Source organism: Amphibalanus amphitrite, unplaced genomic scaffold, assembly GCF_019059575.1.
Source record: "Amphibalanus amphitrite isolate SeventyFive unplaced genomic scaffold, NRLGWU_Aamphi_draft 000059F_arrow, whole genome shotgun sequence".
Lineage (NCBI taxonomy): Eukaryota > Metazoa > Arthropoda > Thecostraca > Balanomorpha > Balanidae > Amphibalanus > Amphibalanus amphitrite.
In genome coordinates this window covers 579,520-596,646 of record NW_024881555.1, presented here as the reverse complement: position 1 = coordinate 596,646, position 17,127 = coordinate 579,520, and the positions used below count along the sequence as shown (strand labels likewise).

The 17,127-nt window shown below is 56.3% G+C and overlaps 1 protein-coding gene across 4 annotated transcripts in view; it reads right to left on the bottom strand.

Annotated features, from left to right (window-relative positions):
• LOC122378447 (tyrosine-protein phosphatase Lar-like) overlaps nt 1-17,127 on the bottom strand; it is a 169,715-nt gene that overhangs the window by 91,439 nt on the left and 61,149 nt on the right. For all 4 annotated transcript variants that reach the window (XM_043359524.1, XM_043359525.1, XM_043359526.1 and 1 more), the window contains exons 4-5: nt 14,178-14,456; nt 8,192-8,389 (exon numbers count right to left, since the gene is read on the bottom strand). In XM_043359524.1, the coding sequence (XP_043215459.1) occupies nt 8,192-8,389; nt 14,178-14,456 (477 nt within the window). The remainder of the gene's footprint in view (nt 1-8,191; nt 8,390-14,177; nt 14,457-17,127) is intronic.

Below are 17,127 nucleotides of genomic sequence, written 5' to 3'. Positions count from 1 at the left end.
AGGACAACGGCAAAAGATACTTTGTAGTTCCGGCATGCCCCATGCTGTCCCATGTGCTGTTTAAGTCAGGAAATACGGTCAAAATGTAGCATTAAGGACGCATACGAACCCATTCATGAAATGCCATTTTACTCGGAGAACTAAGCCACATTCAGCTCCTTCCCAGTCCAGCTGAGCCACTTGGCATCTAACTGCGCCCGCCATAAGTGCATTGGATATGCGAAAGGCTCACTCTCTGGGAATACTGCGGTCAAAGGTCCACATTTGCATAAGTTAGTCGGGCTCCAGTATGCGCACTGTATTTAAACTCCCGCTCGCCGCCCACCTGCCCCACAGCGGGTGAAACTATAGCCGGGGGACGGGGGACGCGCCCCACCTCGCCGCCGGCGCCTCTCCGGCCGGCTCGTCATAGCGACTGTGTTGATCGTCCGTTCACCACGACCGCCACCGAAATGGACCGAGCCGACCGTTCCACGGGGCGCCTATTTTGCATCGAAAAATCGGCTGCGGTGGTTGCTGTGGTTCGAAGGGAGCGCGGTCGCCATTCAATCTCGGCCGCCACGCACGACGGTCGTCAACAAGTCAATTCGTCCGGCCGCCGACCGGTGCCTAGACCACAACAGCGCAGGTCGCCGCAGTTCGGAGTGGAGGGCACACGTCAGTGGCGACACCGCCGGCGGGTGGACACAGTGACCCGGCCACAGCCGCCGCCACCAACAGCGACGGCGACGGCGACGGGTCAGCCCCCACGCCACCAATCACCGAGAAAACAAGGCAACAGCTCAAAAACCGGCCGACATTCGGGCGCACAAACAGGCCCTCCCCGACCGACGCGACGCCGCTGAGCGACCGGCGCAGCACTAACGACCGCACTAAACTCTGCGACACGACGGTGTGTCAGACGAGCGAACGCCGCGAACGGCAGCGCCGCGGTGTCACGCGAGCGCCCAGCGCGCGCCGAGAGACTGTTCGGGCGCACCGCCGAATGGGTCGTAAATAGCCGGGGGGACGCTGAAAACGTCCCCGGGGAGCGACGCAGCGGCGGTGACAAGGGAACAACACCGATAGCTGATCCGCTAAGTAGAAACTAGCAAAAAGGTAAGGGACAGTAAACATAGACATGAGCTTAGGAGATCTATAACACATCGCTAAGCTATAAACTCCTAGAGAAAGGTTACAAATGATTGATGAAACGATCCAAGTCGGGTCACAGAGTGCTCGGGTACGACCGGCGGCGATCGGTGGGCGGCCGCCGGCGGGTAGTGGGCGGCGCTGAGCGCGATAAAGAGCCGCTAACGGCTGCGCGGCGCCGGCCGGACCGCGGGCGGCGCCTCGGCCGGCTCCCAGGAGGTCGGCGGCGCTCCATCAGCCGATTGGCAGTGCCGGCCGCGGCCCAGTGTCCGGGAGCAGCTGCGCTGGCCGCGGCCCCGCAGCTGGTTAGCCGTCAACGGGCGACGGCAGTCGGCGGACCGCCGTCGGCCACGAAGGACTGGACCCGGGATGCACTATCCCTCCCAGCGTCTCCCAGCGCCGACGTCGCAGCCCTCTCACACAGCGCCGTCGGTCCGCCCGTTCGGCGCCGCCGCCGCCGTCCGCCGGGACTGTTTACTGCCCGACAAATAAGGCAAACTTGCCCGCCGGGCATCGCCGCCGCCACGGCCGACAGGTTAATCATGTTTGTCACCTGCACCGTTGGGCGGAGACGCGCCCGCCCGGCGTCACTGACGCCTCATTGCACCGCCGTCAACTCCGGGCGGATGTCAGACATGGCAGCAAACTTTCAGTTTGACACTTGAGCCCGTCGTCCGAACTCGTCGCGAAACTACACATTTGTTGCAGCTCGGATTACGATATATTCCAAACGAAACGTCCGGCCTCCATTCAGAAACGTTCAGCCGAAGAGAATCGAAGACAGCTCGCATCTGCAGTGTAGATAACAGTTTCCGACTTTCTCCAGCGGCGCTGTCGCCTCTCGGACGCTCTGCAATATCTGCATCGGAACCGGGCGCCGGCCGGCCGGGCTGCTCCAATTGGACACGGGATTCTCTCAATACGGAGCCGTCAGCGCGGCGCGCGCGGCCACGGCCGACGGGCGGGGCGCCGGGCGGGCAGGAACTCCGGCCTCCGCGACCCAGCCGGCGAGCCAAGGAGACCCATTATTCCATCATTAGGGGCGGGAGAAATGCGGGACCACACGCCGTTTGCAAACAGGTTCGAACGGTGGATTCGGTTTTCATCAGAGGAGCGCGCGGCGAGTTCAAACGCAGCGCACAATGTGGGGCGTGACGGCGCGCCGCGAATATGGATATATATGAAATGAGCTGGAGCGCGGCGGGCGCCGGGCGGGCCCGCACCGAGAGGAAGGAGATGAAAACAGTCAGATTGAGAAACGCCAGATTGAGACGGCGACGACAGCAAAGCCGGCTGTGTGGAGAACAGACGAAAAAGAGCGAAACAGAACAGCAGACGGATGAATCGCCCAGAATGAATCTGCGAATCATTAAGCGACAGCAAACAAAAGAGCGGCGGCGCACTGGGGCGCAAAGTAAAACCGAAAAAGGTTGGAGAAGCTCAAGTTCTTAGAACTTTGGAACACTATAGAGTCTTGGAACAGAAGCAGGTACTAAAACGAGAAAAGTTTCAATCTCCTGTAATCATCTAACAATAAACGGGCAGCCACTGACTTTACCGGTCATAAACTTTATACTGGCGGACTGCAACATTTCTAAAACGCACATTTTACGCATGTTGGGCCGTAAAGTAAAACATTAAACACACAATCGACCCATGAAACCGAACCGATCAAAGCGAAACGCAGTTCACTCTGGTGTCCGTCACTCCGCGGTCTAATGCTGAATGGTGTCATAGCTACAAAATGACGGCTACGAATCTCAGTCTGCCTTGATTAACATAAAAACCGAGCCTTTGGTTGTTAATGCCTGCAATGTTTCTGCTATACTGAGATGATGGACGGTTCTTTAGCCACAAAGCGTTGATGTTACATATCTTTGAAATGTTCTTTTGATGTTAATGTGATAACATCAAATTTTACCTTTCATAGAACCCTTGAAGCCACATTGAGCAAACAGGCACAGCTTGCCTTACTTGCGGAATTACCGCGAATGAATACCGTGAGCGGAAAACTTTTTTAATCCAATTTATGAATCCGAAAGTTCCGAAGTCGTGCGGGGACTGTTTGCTTCTGTTTATGCCAAAAATCACCGAAGGATAAGCCGCGCGGTATGCCACAGCACCTGCACAATGCGGGTACAGCACAGGGGGGCTCGTATTCGGGCGCTTCTTAGGAGCACAATGAGAGACCGGTACGGAGTAACGTGGCACCAGACCCGCCCTGACTCTACCCCACCGTTACCCGAACACACTGACAAGCCGTCAGGGAATCCGTCCGGTAACGAGCAGACATTAGCCGAGTGTGACGATACCCTCCGCACCTCGTAAAGCCGAATTAGGCCGAGTCGAGCCCGACAGCGTGGGCAGGCGGTACTGCACGACACGGACCGCCGAAACGGACACCCGTCCGTAGGTGCGATAAAAAAGGCACGTAAAAGAATCCTGACAAATTAGAAGAGCAGTGATCCGGTCGAATGGATATTCTATTCGAAAAGGTAATGATTCAGACTAAGAAGCCCACAGGAAAACAAAACTGACGACAAGAGAGGCGTCCGTATGGAGAGGTGAGCAAATCGATGCTTGACTGCATTCTGCAAAAGCTCGGGACGTAAGTTTTTCTAACAAGTTATCCATACACATTACACAATCGTGCGCTGTGCCCGAACATCCCAACTTTTTCATGCACACTATCACCATCGCTTTTCTATCGGCCAATCCTTTCACCAGCATCACCATCTACCAGCAGACTGCGACCGCCACCTCCGGCCGTGCGTCGCTCGTGGCGCCCCAGCCCCTGTTGCCGTTAGCTCCTCGGCCGCTGGCGGCTGGCTGATGGTCGGCGTTTCGCCGGCCGGGTGCGCCGCACTCTGCCGAATGGCCGGTGGCGGCCGGCTCCATTTCCTTGATGTGCATTTGCACCCGGTGGCGACGTGTCATTTGTCAGACGCTCTGTCTTTGGCGGCGCGGACGCCGGACGCGGGCCCCCGGACGCCGCCCGGTGCGTCTGGGTACAGTGGTCGGTTCGGCGAGCTCCAGCCCCGCCGCCGTTCCCCGAATCATGGGCGTTAATCAGAGTCGTATGCGTCATCGGCGGAGCGGTTAATGAGCGATACTTTGTCGACAGGGTTATTTTTACCGCGTTATAAAACCCCCGTGCTAATGACCCAGACTTGCTGGCTTTTTGAAAGAAAAAGAACACGAATCATGACAAATGTCAGCATTAATGACCGCGGGCAGTTTTGATTACATGTAACTACGTCATCAATGCTCTGTCTCAGACATGCGCTGTGACGAAGAAAAGGAAAATAATTTGTGTAAAAACATTCACATGAATGGTGAAATGAGGTCACAGTTCTGGAATGCGTTCTCATTCAATTGTAACCTAGTACACAAACCTGATAAGCAGAATGAAAAAAACAATGGCCAAGAAAATAATAATTGATGTTAAAGCCACCGTGTTTTTTTTTAGAAATATCACGAAAGAATACGATGACTGACGGAAGCTAAGAGGAGACAGTAACTTAGGAGCATCTAAACACCTTAGCAAAATAATAAAATTAAACCAACTAATAAATATCAAAAAGTATCACATTTGGCCAGCAGATAGTCGGTCCCGTTAGGACATTCAAACACCACACCACGCTGCCGCGAGCCGCGGTAGATGGCACATTCCGAGCCGAGTGGCTGACCTTTTACGATCAGCCGGCATGCAAAGTTGTCCGCCCAAGTTAGCCCCTGCGCCGCCGCCCTAATCTCGTATGCAGCCAATCAGCATTCAAAGGAGACTGTTAGCGGCTATGTCGTAAATTTTCTCGGCGAGTGTCGGGGCCCGCTCGGCGGCCGGCTCACTTAGTTCGACATATTGATAGAGCTAGTTAGCTACAACGAGACGGTGAGCCATCTGCTCCTCCGGCGTACCGGCGCCCCGGTCCGACCGGCAGCGGAACCATGGTCCTCCCGCCGAGTCGGCCAACAGTGGACGGTGCAGGAGATGAGCTTTGAGTTCCGACATATCACTATGGGATCACTAAGAGCTGCCCGTCGCCCTCACCCGAAAACGTCTCATCCGGTAGTGGCAGTTGTAATGGGCACGAATGCTGTTGTGTGCCATGACTTGATATTAAGTTAAATATATTGAAAGAAAAAGTCAAGGAATGCAGTTGAATAGACCCATGCAGAAAGGTCAAAATCAACGAAAAGTGGATTGTGCTCAGCATCGTTTTCTGTATGTTCTGAAGACAAGCTAACCATCGTTCACGCAGACTATAGCACTACGGAGTGTGGACTTCTTCAGACTGTTATCGGAGACAGCGACTAGAGCACATTTATAAACACCCAAAGCCGACAGAGCGCATCCACTGAAACACTTCCTAACTGGTGAGTGGAGCGCGTCTGCCGCTCCGCCGCGGGAGTGGCCGTATCCCCGTGGTCAATATCTTCTCAATGCCAAATGGGCTTCCCATGTTCGCCAGAGCGCACGATCGCTGAGTCTTCACCGCGCGGCGTATTTCTCACACTTTATTCCGCGTAACTTTTCGGCACAACTTGGTAAGAGGGGCCGTCCGCGGCAAACGCCATCTTTGAGGATTTTACGAGGCTGTTTTCTCCAGCCAGCTGTCTTTCCAAGGCGCATTTCACTCTAGTGGATTTACTAACAGACCCTTGTAGCCACGTCATATAGCCATGGCCCACATCCGATGCGTCATCGGTTCTGGACCATCGGACTCACGTCTCGACCGCGACTGATGGGGCGTCAGAGCGGCGCGGCGCCGGTCGGTTGACTTCCATTACACGGCGGTCGGGCCGGCGGCAAGTAGTGAGCTGGTGCCACCTATCGATCCCGGGGCACACAAAGGCTCTGCTGCCAGGTGACACGCCGAACAGCCTGAGTTATTTGGGAGGGAGAGGGGAGAGAGAGGGGGGATAGAGGGGGAAAGAGCGAGAGAAAGAAAGATAATGGTGCAAGAGAGGGAGGGGAGAGAGCAATGAATGTGTAAAATATATTGGATGAGATGAGAGAAAAACAGAGCGAGGGAGAGAGCATGGAGAAGTGAGAGAGAGAGAGAGAGAGAGAGAGAGAGAGAGAGAGAGAGAGAGAGAGAGAGAGAGAGAGAGAGATGGAGGAAAAAAGGGAGAAAAGAGAAAAGAAAGAAGAGAGAAAACAAAAGAAGAAGAAAAATCTCAGAAAAGTTGTCTCGCACGGACGAGCCGTCCTCAGTTCTCTGCTGGGGCAGAGGCCGGGCGGCCTGGGCGGCCTGGCCGCCTGAAAGGTAGACTGTGCCGCACGACAGTCGTGTAGTACGGTACAGCCTAACCTCCAGGCAGCTGCGAGACTCGCTAGTCCGAGCGGTACGGGCTGAGAAACAGCGCTTTCTCTGCACTCCGACCGCTTTGTTCCGAGGACACTTCTAGAAACGGAGAACGGAGAATCGGAGAGCAGGGTGGCATGGAAAGTCTGCGAAACATATGGAAAGGCCATCGGCGCCTACTTGGGCCAAAGTTGGCCGGGCGCGCCTGAGAAATGTCCTCCGCCCGTCGGCTCGGGCCGCCACTCTGTCGGACCGGACGCCGCTGGGAGACGTTCGATGCGCTGTAGTCCACACCTGCGGCCCATCGGCCCCGACAAACTACAGCGATAGACGCGACTGCCGACCGGGACACGTATCGACATGGGAGGGGCGGGCCATGAGCACCCCCCCCCCCCTCGGGCCCGGGCCGGGGGATGGCGAGACGTCCCGTCCCGCGCAGATGTCCACTGGGAATTCTCGGGGAACAAATGGACACGCCCAGTCGTGGATTAAATGACGACAAATTAGGCTAACGAAATTGGATCTTATCGGATACAAAGCAAGTTGAGTGTGGCTGTTCCTAGAAGAGGCAGCGAGAGCCTGCGGCACCGTATAACCACAGTTCGGAAACTGCAGTGGCAGGAATAAAGACGTCATACATTGCACCCGGTGACCGGTCGATCCAATATACATATGAATATCCTTATTCCAGGCACTCAGTACCAGACAAAGGCAAACCCGGAACCAACCAGCAATTTTTCTGAGAAAGCTTAAACGTCAAAGTTAGCTTCAGATATGGTAGGTGCGCCTACATACATTTGAGCGGTCGACGTAAGTTTTCCGAATATTTTTGTTTAATATACTTTTTTGTTTGCCCGTCGAGGGTAATGCTGCACAAAAATAAGCATACCCGTGAGCACAGCGGTTGTCAATCTCGCACCTTGGTGCTGCTAAGTGCTAAGTGCAGCAATAACCATCGATTCGCGTTTTCAGCGGTCTGACGCTATTTGTCACCGATTTCGGAGCCGGTCACTGTCAAGTGTCACGGCGAAGCGTCGTACTCGCCACCGCCGCGCCAAACACGCCGCACTGGCGCTACTCGCCGCCAGCATTATCCGTTGATCGGCGTGTGTATATCAGGCTCACGGCAGTTCGCTGTTCGGGTCAGTACCGAGGGAGAGAGTGGATGAGTGCACAGCGTTATCGAATGGATGTGGTGTAGACAGGGGCACCTAACATTAACTATATAGTGAAATGGAAATAACCGCGCTTTCGCATTGTTCCGAATGGCAACGGAAAATTGACTGCTCGTCACTTGATGGGTAGCCTCATATTCTCAACCACTAACAACACGTTTGTTTTCAAGGTTAACAGGTCATATGAAACTAATTCACTTCCGCAAACCGGCATGCACGCATTGAAACAAACAATCAGCCAGTCATGCAAAGTTCGAATTCATTACTTGCAACTGTCAACGAAGCAAAACTGTTTTCATGATATGCCGACACAATGAAAGGTGAATGTTGTGTTCATAGTCTATTACGGTGACTGATATAATTATGCTTCAGGGTGGTCGGTCATTTAATTGGCACCCAGCTTGTACATAGTTGTATGCACATGTACATCTTCAAATTTCATCGCCAAATGTGTAATGTACAAATAATATTGTCTGGCGATGCTTGTATACGCTCAACTTGACACCAGGAAATGAAGAGAAATGCCTTATGCGCTGAAACTCGCCATTCATGTCCCCTTTACGCGCCGGAGCTCACCTCTGTTGGGCTCGCCGCGCAGTCGGTACCGGCTGTCGGACATGTTGACCGGCACGCCGTCCTTGAACCAGTGAATGGTCGGCTCCGGGTCGCCCGTGGCCCGGCACCGCACCACAAAGTCGCGGCCCTTCTCCACCGGCTGCGGCATCGGGTCCTGCGTGATCCGCGGAAAACCCGACGGACGCACGCTGTCCGCACCTGGGAAAGGCAGAAAACGCTGGTTAAAAACACATCCGATACCTACGAACTGCATCAAACGCAACGATGCAACACACTAGAGAGAATCGCAGCGTTTAGCGAGCGTCCAACAGCGCTGCGGGCCGCGGTCAGGCCGCCGCACAAGACGGACGGCCAAAGTTGCCGTGGCGTGACCTGCAATCTGGCCAGTGGCCGGCCGGCGGCCACCGGGGCGGCACAACACCTAAATCACCGGCGCCCAGCGCGAGCGCGGACAATATTGTGCCGTCGCCGCGGGGTGGACGGGAGGGAAGGGAGGGAGCACCGGTGAGCGGCGGTCCGGCGGAGAGGGCTGGGACGGGAGACACGGGACAGCGGCGCGCTCCGTGACCGCTGTCGGCGCCGACGGCCGACGATTCCACGGATGGCCGGTCCGTCTGAGCTCCAGCTCCGCCGCCATCGGCGCCGCTCGCGTTACGACGCCGCCATTCGGTCTCAAAGCCAGCCGTCATCGTATATTAACCCAATTTGCATTTGACAACCGAATCTGGCCTCAGAAGTCGGCCTGTGAGCACACAGACGGTCCGATAACCTCGCGCGGAAGAATGGCGACCGGTGCTCGGTCGGCCGGCCGCCGCCTCCAATATGGACGAGATCGATAGCTCTTCAGTGACGGTCCGGCGCCGCCGGGTCAAACACGGTCAGAGGTCGACACCGCACAAAGCCGCCATTGTATCCGACACCCTCGCAACGACATCAATGATCCTCGGAAACAGGTAGGACCGAGTGCCATTAGCCGCCCTTACAAGCGCTTCACATACCACACAGGACAACACTCGCCAACACCCGCGCCTTCCAGCACGTCGGGCGGCGCGGGGAGTTTGATTCGACATCCGGGAGCAGGTAACTCCACTCCCCTTCCTTATCAGCCGAGCCGGCGCCACCACGCTGTCACCATCGGGCCGTCCCCATTCCATCTTCCTGGGCGCAGCCGCGTCCCGTCCTCCGCCAAACGCACTTTAACCGTTTTCTTCCGGCGCACGTTTCCCGGTAAGGTTTAAATTAGGCGCTGACAGGTCTGACTCATTGCCTCCCAAATCGAATAACTAGACGGGCACCGCGCGGCGGCGCAGCGGGCTGTCGTGGGAGGGGCGGTACAGCAGCAGTAGTGGCGGCGACAGCGGCAGCGGCAGCGGCGCGGCTCAGGGTGGATAAAGGGCACTCAAGACAGCTCCAGTCGGTTCCAAAGTAGTTCAGTGCATAGTTGAATAGCTCCGGGTAGTTCTGTTTGCACTCCTATCCATCCTCAGACATCCAACAATCCCAGCCGGCTTCAAACGTCCCCAGCTGTGCGGAGCAGTCTCCAATCGTCTCTAATCGTCCCGAAGTATCCCCAGCTGTCTCCAGTCCGGTTCGCCCCACTGGATGGACCCGGCGCAGAGGAGGCATCTCGTCTCGATCGATGGAGACGGAGAGCGTCTGTCATCCGAAACCGGCGACGGCCGGCGCACGGTCCGCCCCGGGGCGGAATGTGGGACGCCCGAGGTGACATGTGGGGGAGCTCCGGTCTGCGGCCGGGTCACATCACTCCGGGCGATATGGTGGCGTTCAGACGGAAACTACGGAAAGGGTACGATATGAGTATTATTATATTTAGAGCTTGAGGAACTTTGCCTGCTTTTCACATGCTCTTGAGAGGTTCGTGGTCCTCAAGAAACCCATCACATAAAATTCCAGACGGCGTTTCCGCTGCCTGATTTCCCATAAATGTCCTATTGCAGGAGACTATAGCTGTGATCAGAACTGACCCACTGTTGCATTGACTGCGCTGTCGTAAAACTGTGGGCGCCGGTCGGTCTCAGTCTCCGACAGTCCCGCTGTCTCCGGCCGCCTACTGCGTCCGGTCTGACAATGGCGGCGGGCCCGTTCGCGGTCCGCCTGCCGATCCGACACCGTCCGCAATGAATATAAAGAGCGCCGGTGCGGCCACTGCTGCCGGGAACGATCCCCCGGCGGCGTCCAGGGCCGCTCGGCGCACTATAAAACATCGCGCCACCATCCCCGTGGAGAGGCGCAGTGCCGGCTGACGGCCGCCGCGCCCCGACAGAATGGACAGGGGAGCGGTCTCCGGGGCAGTGAGGAGACAGGAGCGGAGGGACCAGCCAGGTATGTCAGACGAGTGACGTTGCAAAGGTCTCAACCGCCCAGAGTAAAATGTGTCTCACGACCAGCTACGTAGTTTGTGGGGGCTCGTGCTGTCTGAGCTAACGATGCATTACCAATGATCCAGCGTCAAGCCAGACGCATCATTCACAACCAGTGTTACAGTCATAAAGAACTGCGCCTTCAAGCTTCGCTGCTAACATTGCTGACACGCCCTCTGACATTAACACCATCAGGTGAACAACTGCGAACCTGCAGTGGCAGCCGGCAGCGCTCCGAACCCACGTCATCCGGGAGCTCATCTATCAATGAGCAGGGACGGGTAAAAACGAGCCGGTGCCGGCAGCGGCGGTGGCGGTGTCACCCGGCCGTGCGGCCACCTGCGGCCGGGGGTGATGGATCGGCGGAGAGCGGCACGCGACCCACCGCGCAGGACGGTGACCGGACGATGGGGAGCGTCAGTCGGGAGCGGTGGCAGGGCGGGTTCGACAGGGAGATGTGGTGGTCCGGCGAGGTCGTTTAGCTTTGGGTTTGACCAAGATACATTGTATAGCGGGGAGCAGTACGGCACGGGTCTGACGAGGCCCAAGGGGACAGGATCGACCAAGGTGGCCTTCAAATCGGGATGTTATGTAAGCTACAGAGTCAGACATTAACTCAATGGTGTTTCTTGCTACGTAGATGCTTGCACATCACATACAGACATTGGCCTAAAAACCGAAAGGGTAAGCTAAGATACCTGCACTGCATGACAGTCAAATATTTCTATTTCTTTTGAGGATCCACTAACATCTGATCTAGCCTATTTCGTCCTCCTCAATGCGGAGATATGACAGCCTCAATACTACTTATAGTAGCTTCTTGATTACGTGCCGTCAAGAGCTGAATGGCCTCTCTGCAGCGCAGTAAGATAATCCCAGCAGACATCAACATCGAGTCAGCTTCAGCATCCAGCAGAAATGACACCGGTCTCATAGAGACGGCATTTCCAGAGCCGGCCGCTTTCATCCAATCCTACCGCCACAGACTCCTACCGCCACAGACGTGACCCCGGTCTCTCCGACCTCTCCTCGAGCTCACATCGGCCAGAGGTCACGACCCCGCCACCTCACACCTACCCCCCCCCCCCCTCCGGTGCGGAGTCACCTGGCGCCATCCCCGCCGCTCGTTCATTGTAAGGAGCACAGTCGTAAGGCGGACACAGGCTCGCCAACTTGGCGCCACCTAATTTCGGCGAGTAGCTTTTCGGGTCGTGAGCAGGCCGTCGGCGGCGGCCGCGGAGCCGGCGGTCGCGGTCCCTGCCCGGCCGTTACAGCCGGGGCTCGAAATGAAGTCGCTACACATGCCCACATCATTCAGCGATAAACCACCATAAAGTGCGGCGGCGGCGGCGCCAGGTGCGACACGGCGCCCTCCAGCAGACGGCAGACGGCACGCCGCCGCCCAGGGCGGGGGCGGGGGCGGGGGCGGCGAGACGTGCCGTGGGCGGCACCGGCCACCGAGACGGAGCCACGAGTCGCTCACGATCCCATGGGCGTCTGGGAACTCGCGGGCGGAAAGGTGATCGGGCACGGAGCAATACTTTCACGGATAACAAATGGCGCAAGACATTCACGCCAAAATCTTGGGAGAAGAGGATTCGGGGTGCAGCAAATATCACTCAATTTTCCGTTGCATTCCCACAAATCGTCCCGGAAGGATCCAATCTCTCCTCTGACGTTCCGGGGACGGTCGGCGCCGGCGGACGCAGCCGCCGCACGCACCAGCCCGTTCCTTGGCCGGCCGGCGGTGACGAGCGGACAGATTTACAACCGTCGCTCGACCGAGCCGTAAATCTGAGTTTCCATTTATGCGGCGGCCGGCGGGGACAACAGGTCCCCACCGGTGTGGTGACGCGTCGACCACAAAAACAGCGGCGCGACAGGCGGCGGAAATTGGCGCAGCGGATACAAACACGGCGCACGGGGCGATTTTACGGCGTGAGTCGATCGCCCGACCGTCGGCAACGATTGGCTTTCACGGCGTCGGACGGACAACAGTGGGGAGACAGCGGCCGGCTCGAACGGCGAATTAGGCCGAGTTAACGCCGGAAAAACACACTCAGTGTCACGGCCAGTATGACTAAACAGAGCAAATGAGCGCAGCTTGCGAGTTCGTCCGAGCAACAGACGGCTGTCTGAAGGTCAAGGGAGAAAAACTAGTGAAGGACACAAACGAAACAAAGTTTTGAGATATGATGAAGATTTTGCAGCCGAAACAAAAACGTTTCAAAAACAAAAAAAAAACAATTGGAACATGGATGAAGTTACGATGAAGATCAATTACGGTCGGAAACAGCATATAACCAAACATATGCATGGGCCAAGCAAACGAAAAAAAGTAAATGATTAATATTCACCGTGTCACTCCCAACGAAGGGGAAATGACATCCCGGGGAAAAATATGCCAAATCATAACAGTCTGACATATTCAAACGCAAATCACTTCCCCACACCTCGGTGCAAATCAGAGTCGAGAGCGGCGGGTGCTGATATCAGCCTGCTCGGACCATTGACGGGCGCGGATCTGCGGCGGACTCATCCGCCGACCGGCAGCACAAACAACCCAATTCAAATGTGGCATCAATCTGGCGCCAAACCCATCCGGACGAGCTCGCCGCGCGGCGGGGGGAGCTCCTTGCCATTCGGCGCGCGCCGGCCCATCCCGGCCGCGCCGCGCTGTATAAGCCCACCATTCAGCGCCGGCAGGATCCGCGAGGATTTCTCAGCGAGCGGCGGCCGATCGAGCACCCTGTACCGCCGGCCGCGGCTGGGCCTGATCGCTCCATCCGCGCTGATCCCCGCAGCAGCAGCTGCCGCCGAGCAGGGCAGACTTGTTGAGTCCGACAGTCGGCGGTACTCAGGGTCATCCGCCGGACCCGAAACGGGACGCAGCCGCAGCACGCAGTCCACATACTTTGGTGTAGTATGAATGAATGGAGTTTGCAGTGATTGTCTTCTCATCGCATCGTGTACACTAAATTTTGACATTCGGGCGATTATAAGGCTCACCGTTCTATGACACCAGGGACAGCCAAAGCAGGCCATCATCCACTAAAAACGGCTGAAGGTCTGCAGCCATCGACAGCTCGTTCGTTAGAACAGATTATTCTATTCGAATTAAACATTCCTAGTGAGACAGATTTTCAGCAGATTCCTTCTCAAATACGCTATTTAAACATCCCATTCACACTTCAAATAAAGGACTCGATAATTCGTTTCACATCGAGTTCGAATTTACCAGCGTAATTGGTGACGTCATCCGTCAACAGATCCACCTAGATCGTCTCCTCAGTGTTCGTTGAGATCGTCTCCTCAGTGTTCGTTGCCGACAGCGGTCCTTGTGGGTCAGTACGATATCCAGTGATATGGCCCATGGTCGTTGTCTGGACGATAATGGTGTCTGAGGCATAGTGAAGTGATGTCTGAAACACCAGACAAGCTCCTTTCTAGAAGGCAGTGTAATCATATACTCTGGCTCTCACGAATCCCAAGGGTTCAAACTTGCAACAAACCGCAACCGACAACAACAAGCAGTCCCGGTACTCCTCCCCCCCCCCCCATCCCACATACACACACACACACACTCATCTCCCGCTTTCACCTACCTCCGATGACGGTGAGCGAGGCCTTGGCGCGCACCGGGTCACCCACACCGTTCTCCGCCACGCACTCGTAGTCGCCCTCATCGGTCGTGCGGCGGACCGGCTCCACCCAGAAGCCCTTGCCCTGCGGGAACTCGACCAGTAGGCTGGGCTGCAGCGGCTCCCCGTTACGCCACCAGGTGATGACCGGCGCCGGGTCGCCGCGCGCCCGACAGAAGAAGGCGGCCGCCTCCGAGTAGGGCACCTTCTGGTCGCGCGGCTCCTCCGTGATCACCGGCGGGTCTGCCGAGAGGAGGAACGAGTCAGACAGCGCCGGTGGGGGAGATGGATAACGGAAGACAAATCACATTACAAGGATACAGCACACAAATCAAATTCAATAAACCGAACAGCTACGACAAACGATATTCCCAGGGTAAAAATAGCTTAATGAGCCTCCGTTGAGCCGCCGCGCCGGTCCAGGCCGCCGTAAGGATCACCGGGACATCAGACGAAATAGCGGCAAGGTGGTGATATTACGTCAGGTGATGAATGACGACACACCAGTCTGACGTCATCCGCCGGCCGTCGGTCCGCTCATCACCTCCCGGTCAGCGGGGTCGATGCATTCAATAAGAGGACGGATAGCCGATTGGGCCGGACGACCGGCAGCAATCGGCCATCGGTGACGCGGTTGTACAGGGCTGAGCTCGCTTAGCTGAGCTTCCGAGCTGGCCGTCGATGGCCTACGGGGGACGATATGTTGGGAGGGGGCGAAAGGGGTCACGGGGGGATAGAGTCCCGGTGGCGGCCCGGACTCGGCGAGACGGCACAAAGTCGGCCACGCAGCTGAGCCGGCGGCTCGGCCGACTCGAAAATGACTCGGCGAATTCGTGATGACGCGACCGCGCGCAGAAGCAAACTCAGCACGGAGCCTATTTTACGCCCCAGATAGCAGCGGACCGCGGCGCCTTCATTTTTCTCACAATCTTCGCGAAGCCTTTTCGAAGTCGGCCTCACCTCAGCTATTCTGCCGGAGACGTCTATGCCATGTTGCGCTGGTGAATCCCGTATACGCTCTGAACAACGCATTAGTTTTAATAAACTTGGCGTACTTGCGTCATTCCTACTTTGCACAGCAGTAAATCTCAGAACGGATCCCCGGCAGAGCATTGTTCGTTCAAATCATTTTCCGGCGAGACCCGACCCGGGAGGCGCCGACAGAGGCGGACAGGCAGCCGACGAACGCAGACTCTTCCTTCGGATTTTCAGTTCACTTGCAAAAATGTTTCAAACGGTACACGACAAGGTTGCCGGAACTTTGTGTCCACAGCAGGACCAAATACCATTGAAACAAGTCACAAGTGTGGGTTTCTATCAGATTCCGCAATCAACAATCTTCAAATGTAGCCAAAATCCAAGTCGACATCAATGATATCAACCGAAGGAGTCCCAGTGTCGGCGCCGGCTGTGTGCCAGCCTCCGTCGTCGCCCGGGTCGGATCACACCGTTACTCACGCGTCAAATACTTGATGAAATGCAGATCGGTAATGTTTGAACCTGCAATGGATGGAGCGGGCACGTAAAACGCCCGGCTGTCGTGGTGCAGGCCGGAACAGACGTGTCATGACCGCCCCAGAACGGTGAGGGCTACCTACATGTTATATGTGACGGTGACAGGCACAGGGATGGAGGGTGTGATTGGTTTAGACGGCTCACTTGCGAGTGTCGCTGTAATTGCAACATGCCTCGTGATGGCATTAAATCTCACGAGAGGAGGTTAAATATTCTATCTGAGCTTCCCAGCTGCACTTCGAGCGGATTGAATAAAACATCAAAGCGGCTGTGAATTTCGCTAGGCCAAGCATACAGCTAAATAAGACTGCGTTTCGGATATATTCGGGCCCGTTTCAAGTCAGGTAGCACTGTGCAATATGCATCCCCTGGCACATTTTTTGCTTATATTAGTTTAAAAGCGACTTGAAAGAGCCAAGCGTGATCTACAGGTATATAGATTTGCAGCTTTATAAATAACCAGATTCTGAGCTTTGAGAATCTCTTTTCTGTTCGTTTTGAGCGGATTCTGCATAAGTCAGCTTCATAACAACCACGCCAATCGAAGACATTTCAGGCTCAACATTGGGCAAAGCTCATCAAAAGCACCGTGCTGAGTGTCAACATCCATCTACCCACCTCATCTCCATTATTCGTCAATTCCTATCCATCTCCTACCTCTTCTCGTTCGTCACGCCCCGCCCGCCTCATCCCGTTCCGTACCACACATCTCGTCCAGTCCCTCCCGGCCGGTCCGCCCCCTCCTTCAGAGCCCACCTCCTCTGCGCGGCGGCAGAGGCTCGGCGGCCGATCTCTGCCGGCTGCTGTCAGTGTTTTTGCCTGTGCGTCTCTCAGAGCCGCCGGCGGCGACAAACAGGTCATAAATCACGCCGCTAACTAATGGCCGAGGTGATGGCGTCTGTAATACGACCGCCGCCTGCTCCGCGCGGTCGCCACTGTCGACGTCGTGTCGTCGCCGACGCCGGCGGCTGAGGGCCCGCCGAGGGAGGCTCCATCACGCGCCGTGCACGCGCCGCTGACAACGGAGCGCCACCGGAGCCGCTCGACCAACACGAGTGATGATTAATGGAGACGGCGCCGCGGGCCGGCACCGGACGGGTTGAGACAGCGACAGACGCCGAGCCACAGACGGGCTGGGGTAGTCCCCGAAAGATGAGTCCGGACATTACACAGATGAGGCATTGAGACAGTGCACTAAAATTAGAGTCAGAAGGCAGGCGGTAGACGAGCTGGACCCTCATAGTGGTTCAGAGGGAGGAAATGAGGTCCATCCCGCCACTGAGTGGAATCCATTACCGTGACAGCCGTTGACCCAGTCCAGACCCATCCGCTGGCGGGGAACCCCGCACTGAAACGCTGCTAAACCACTCGTGTTTATATAAAACTAACACCCTGCACT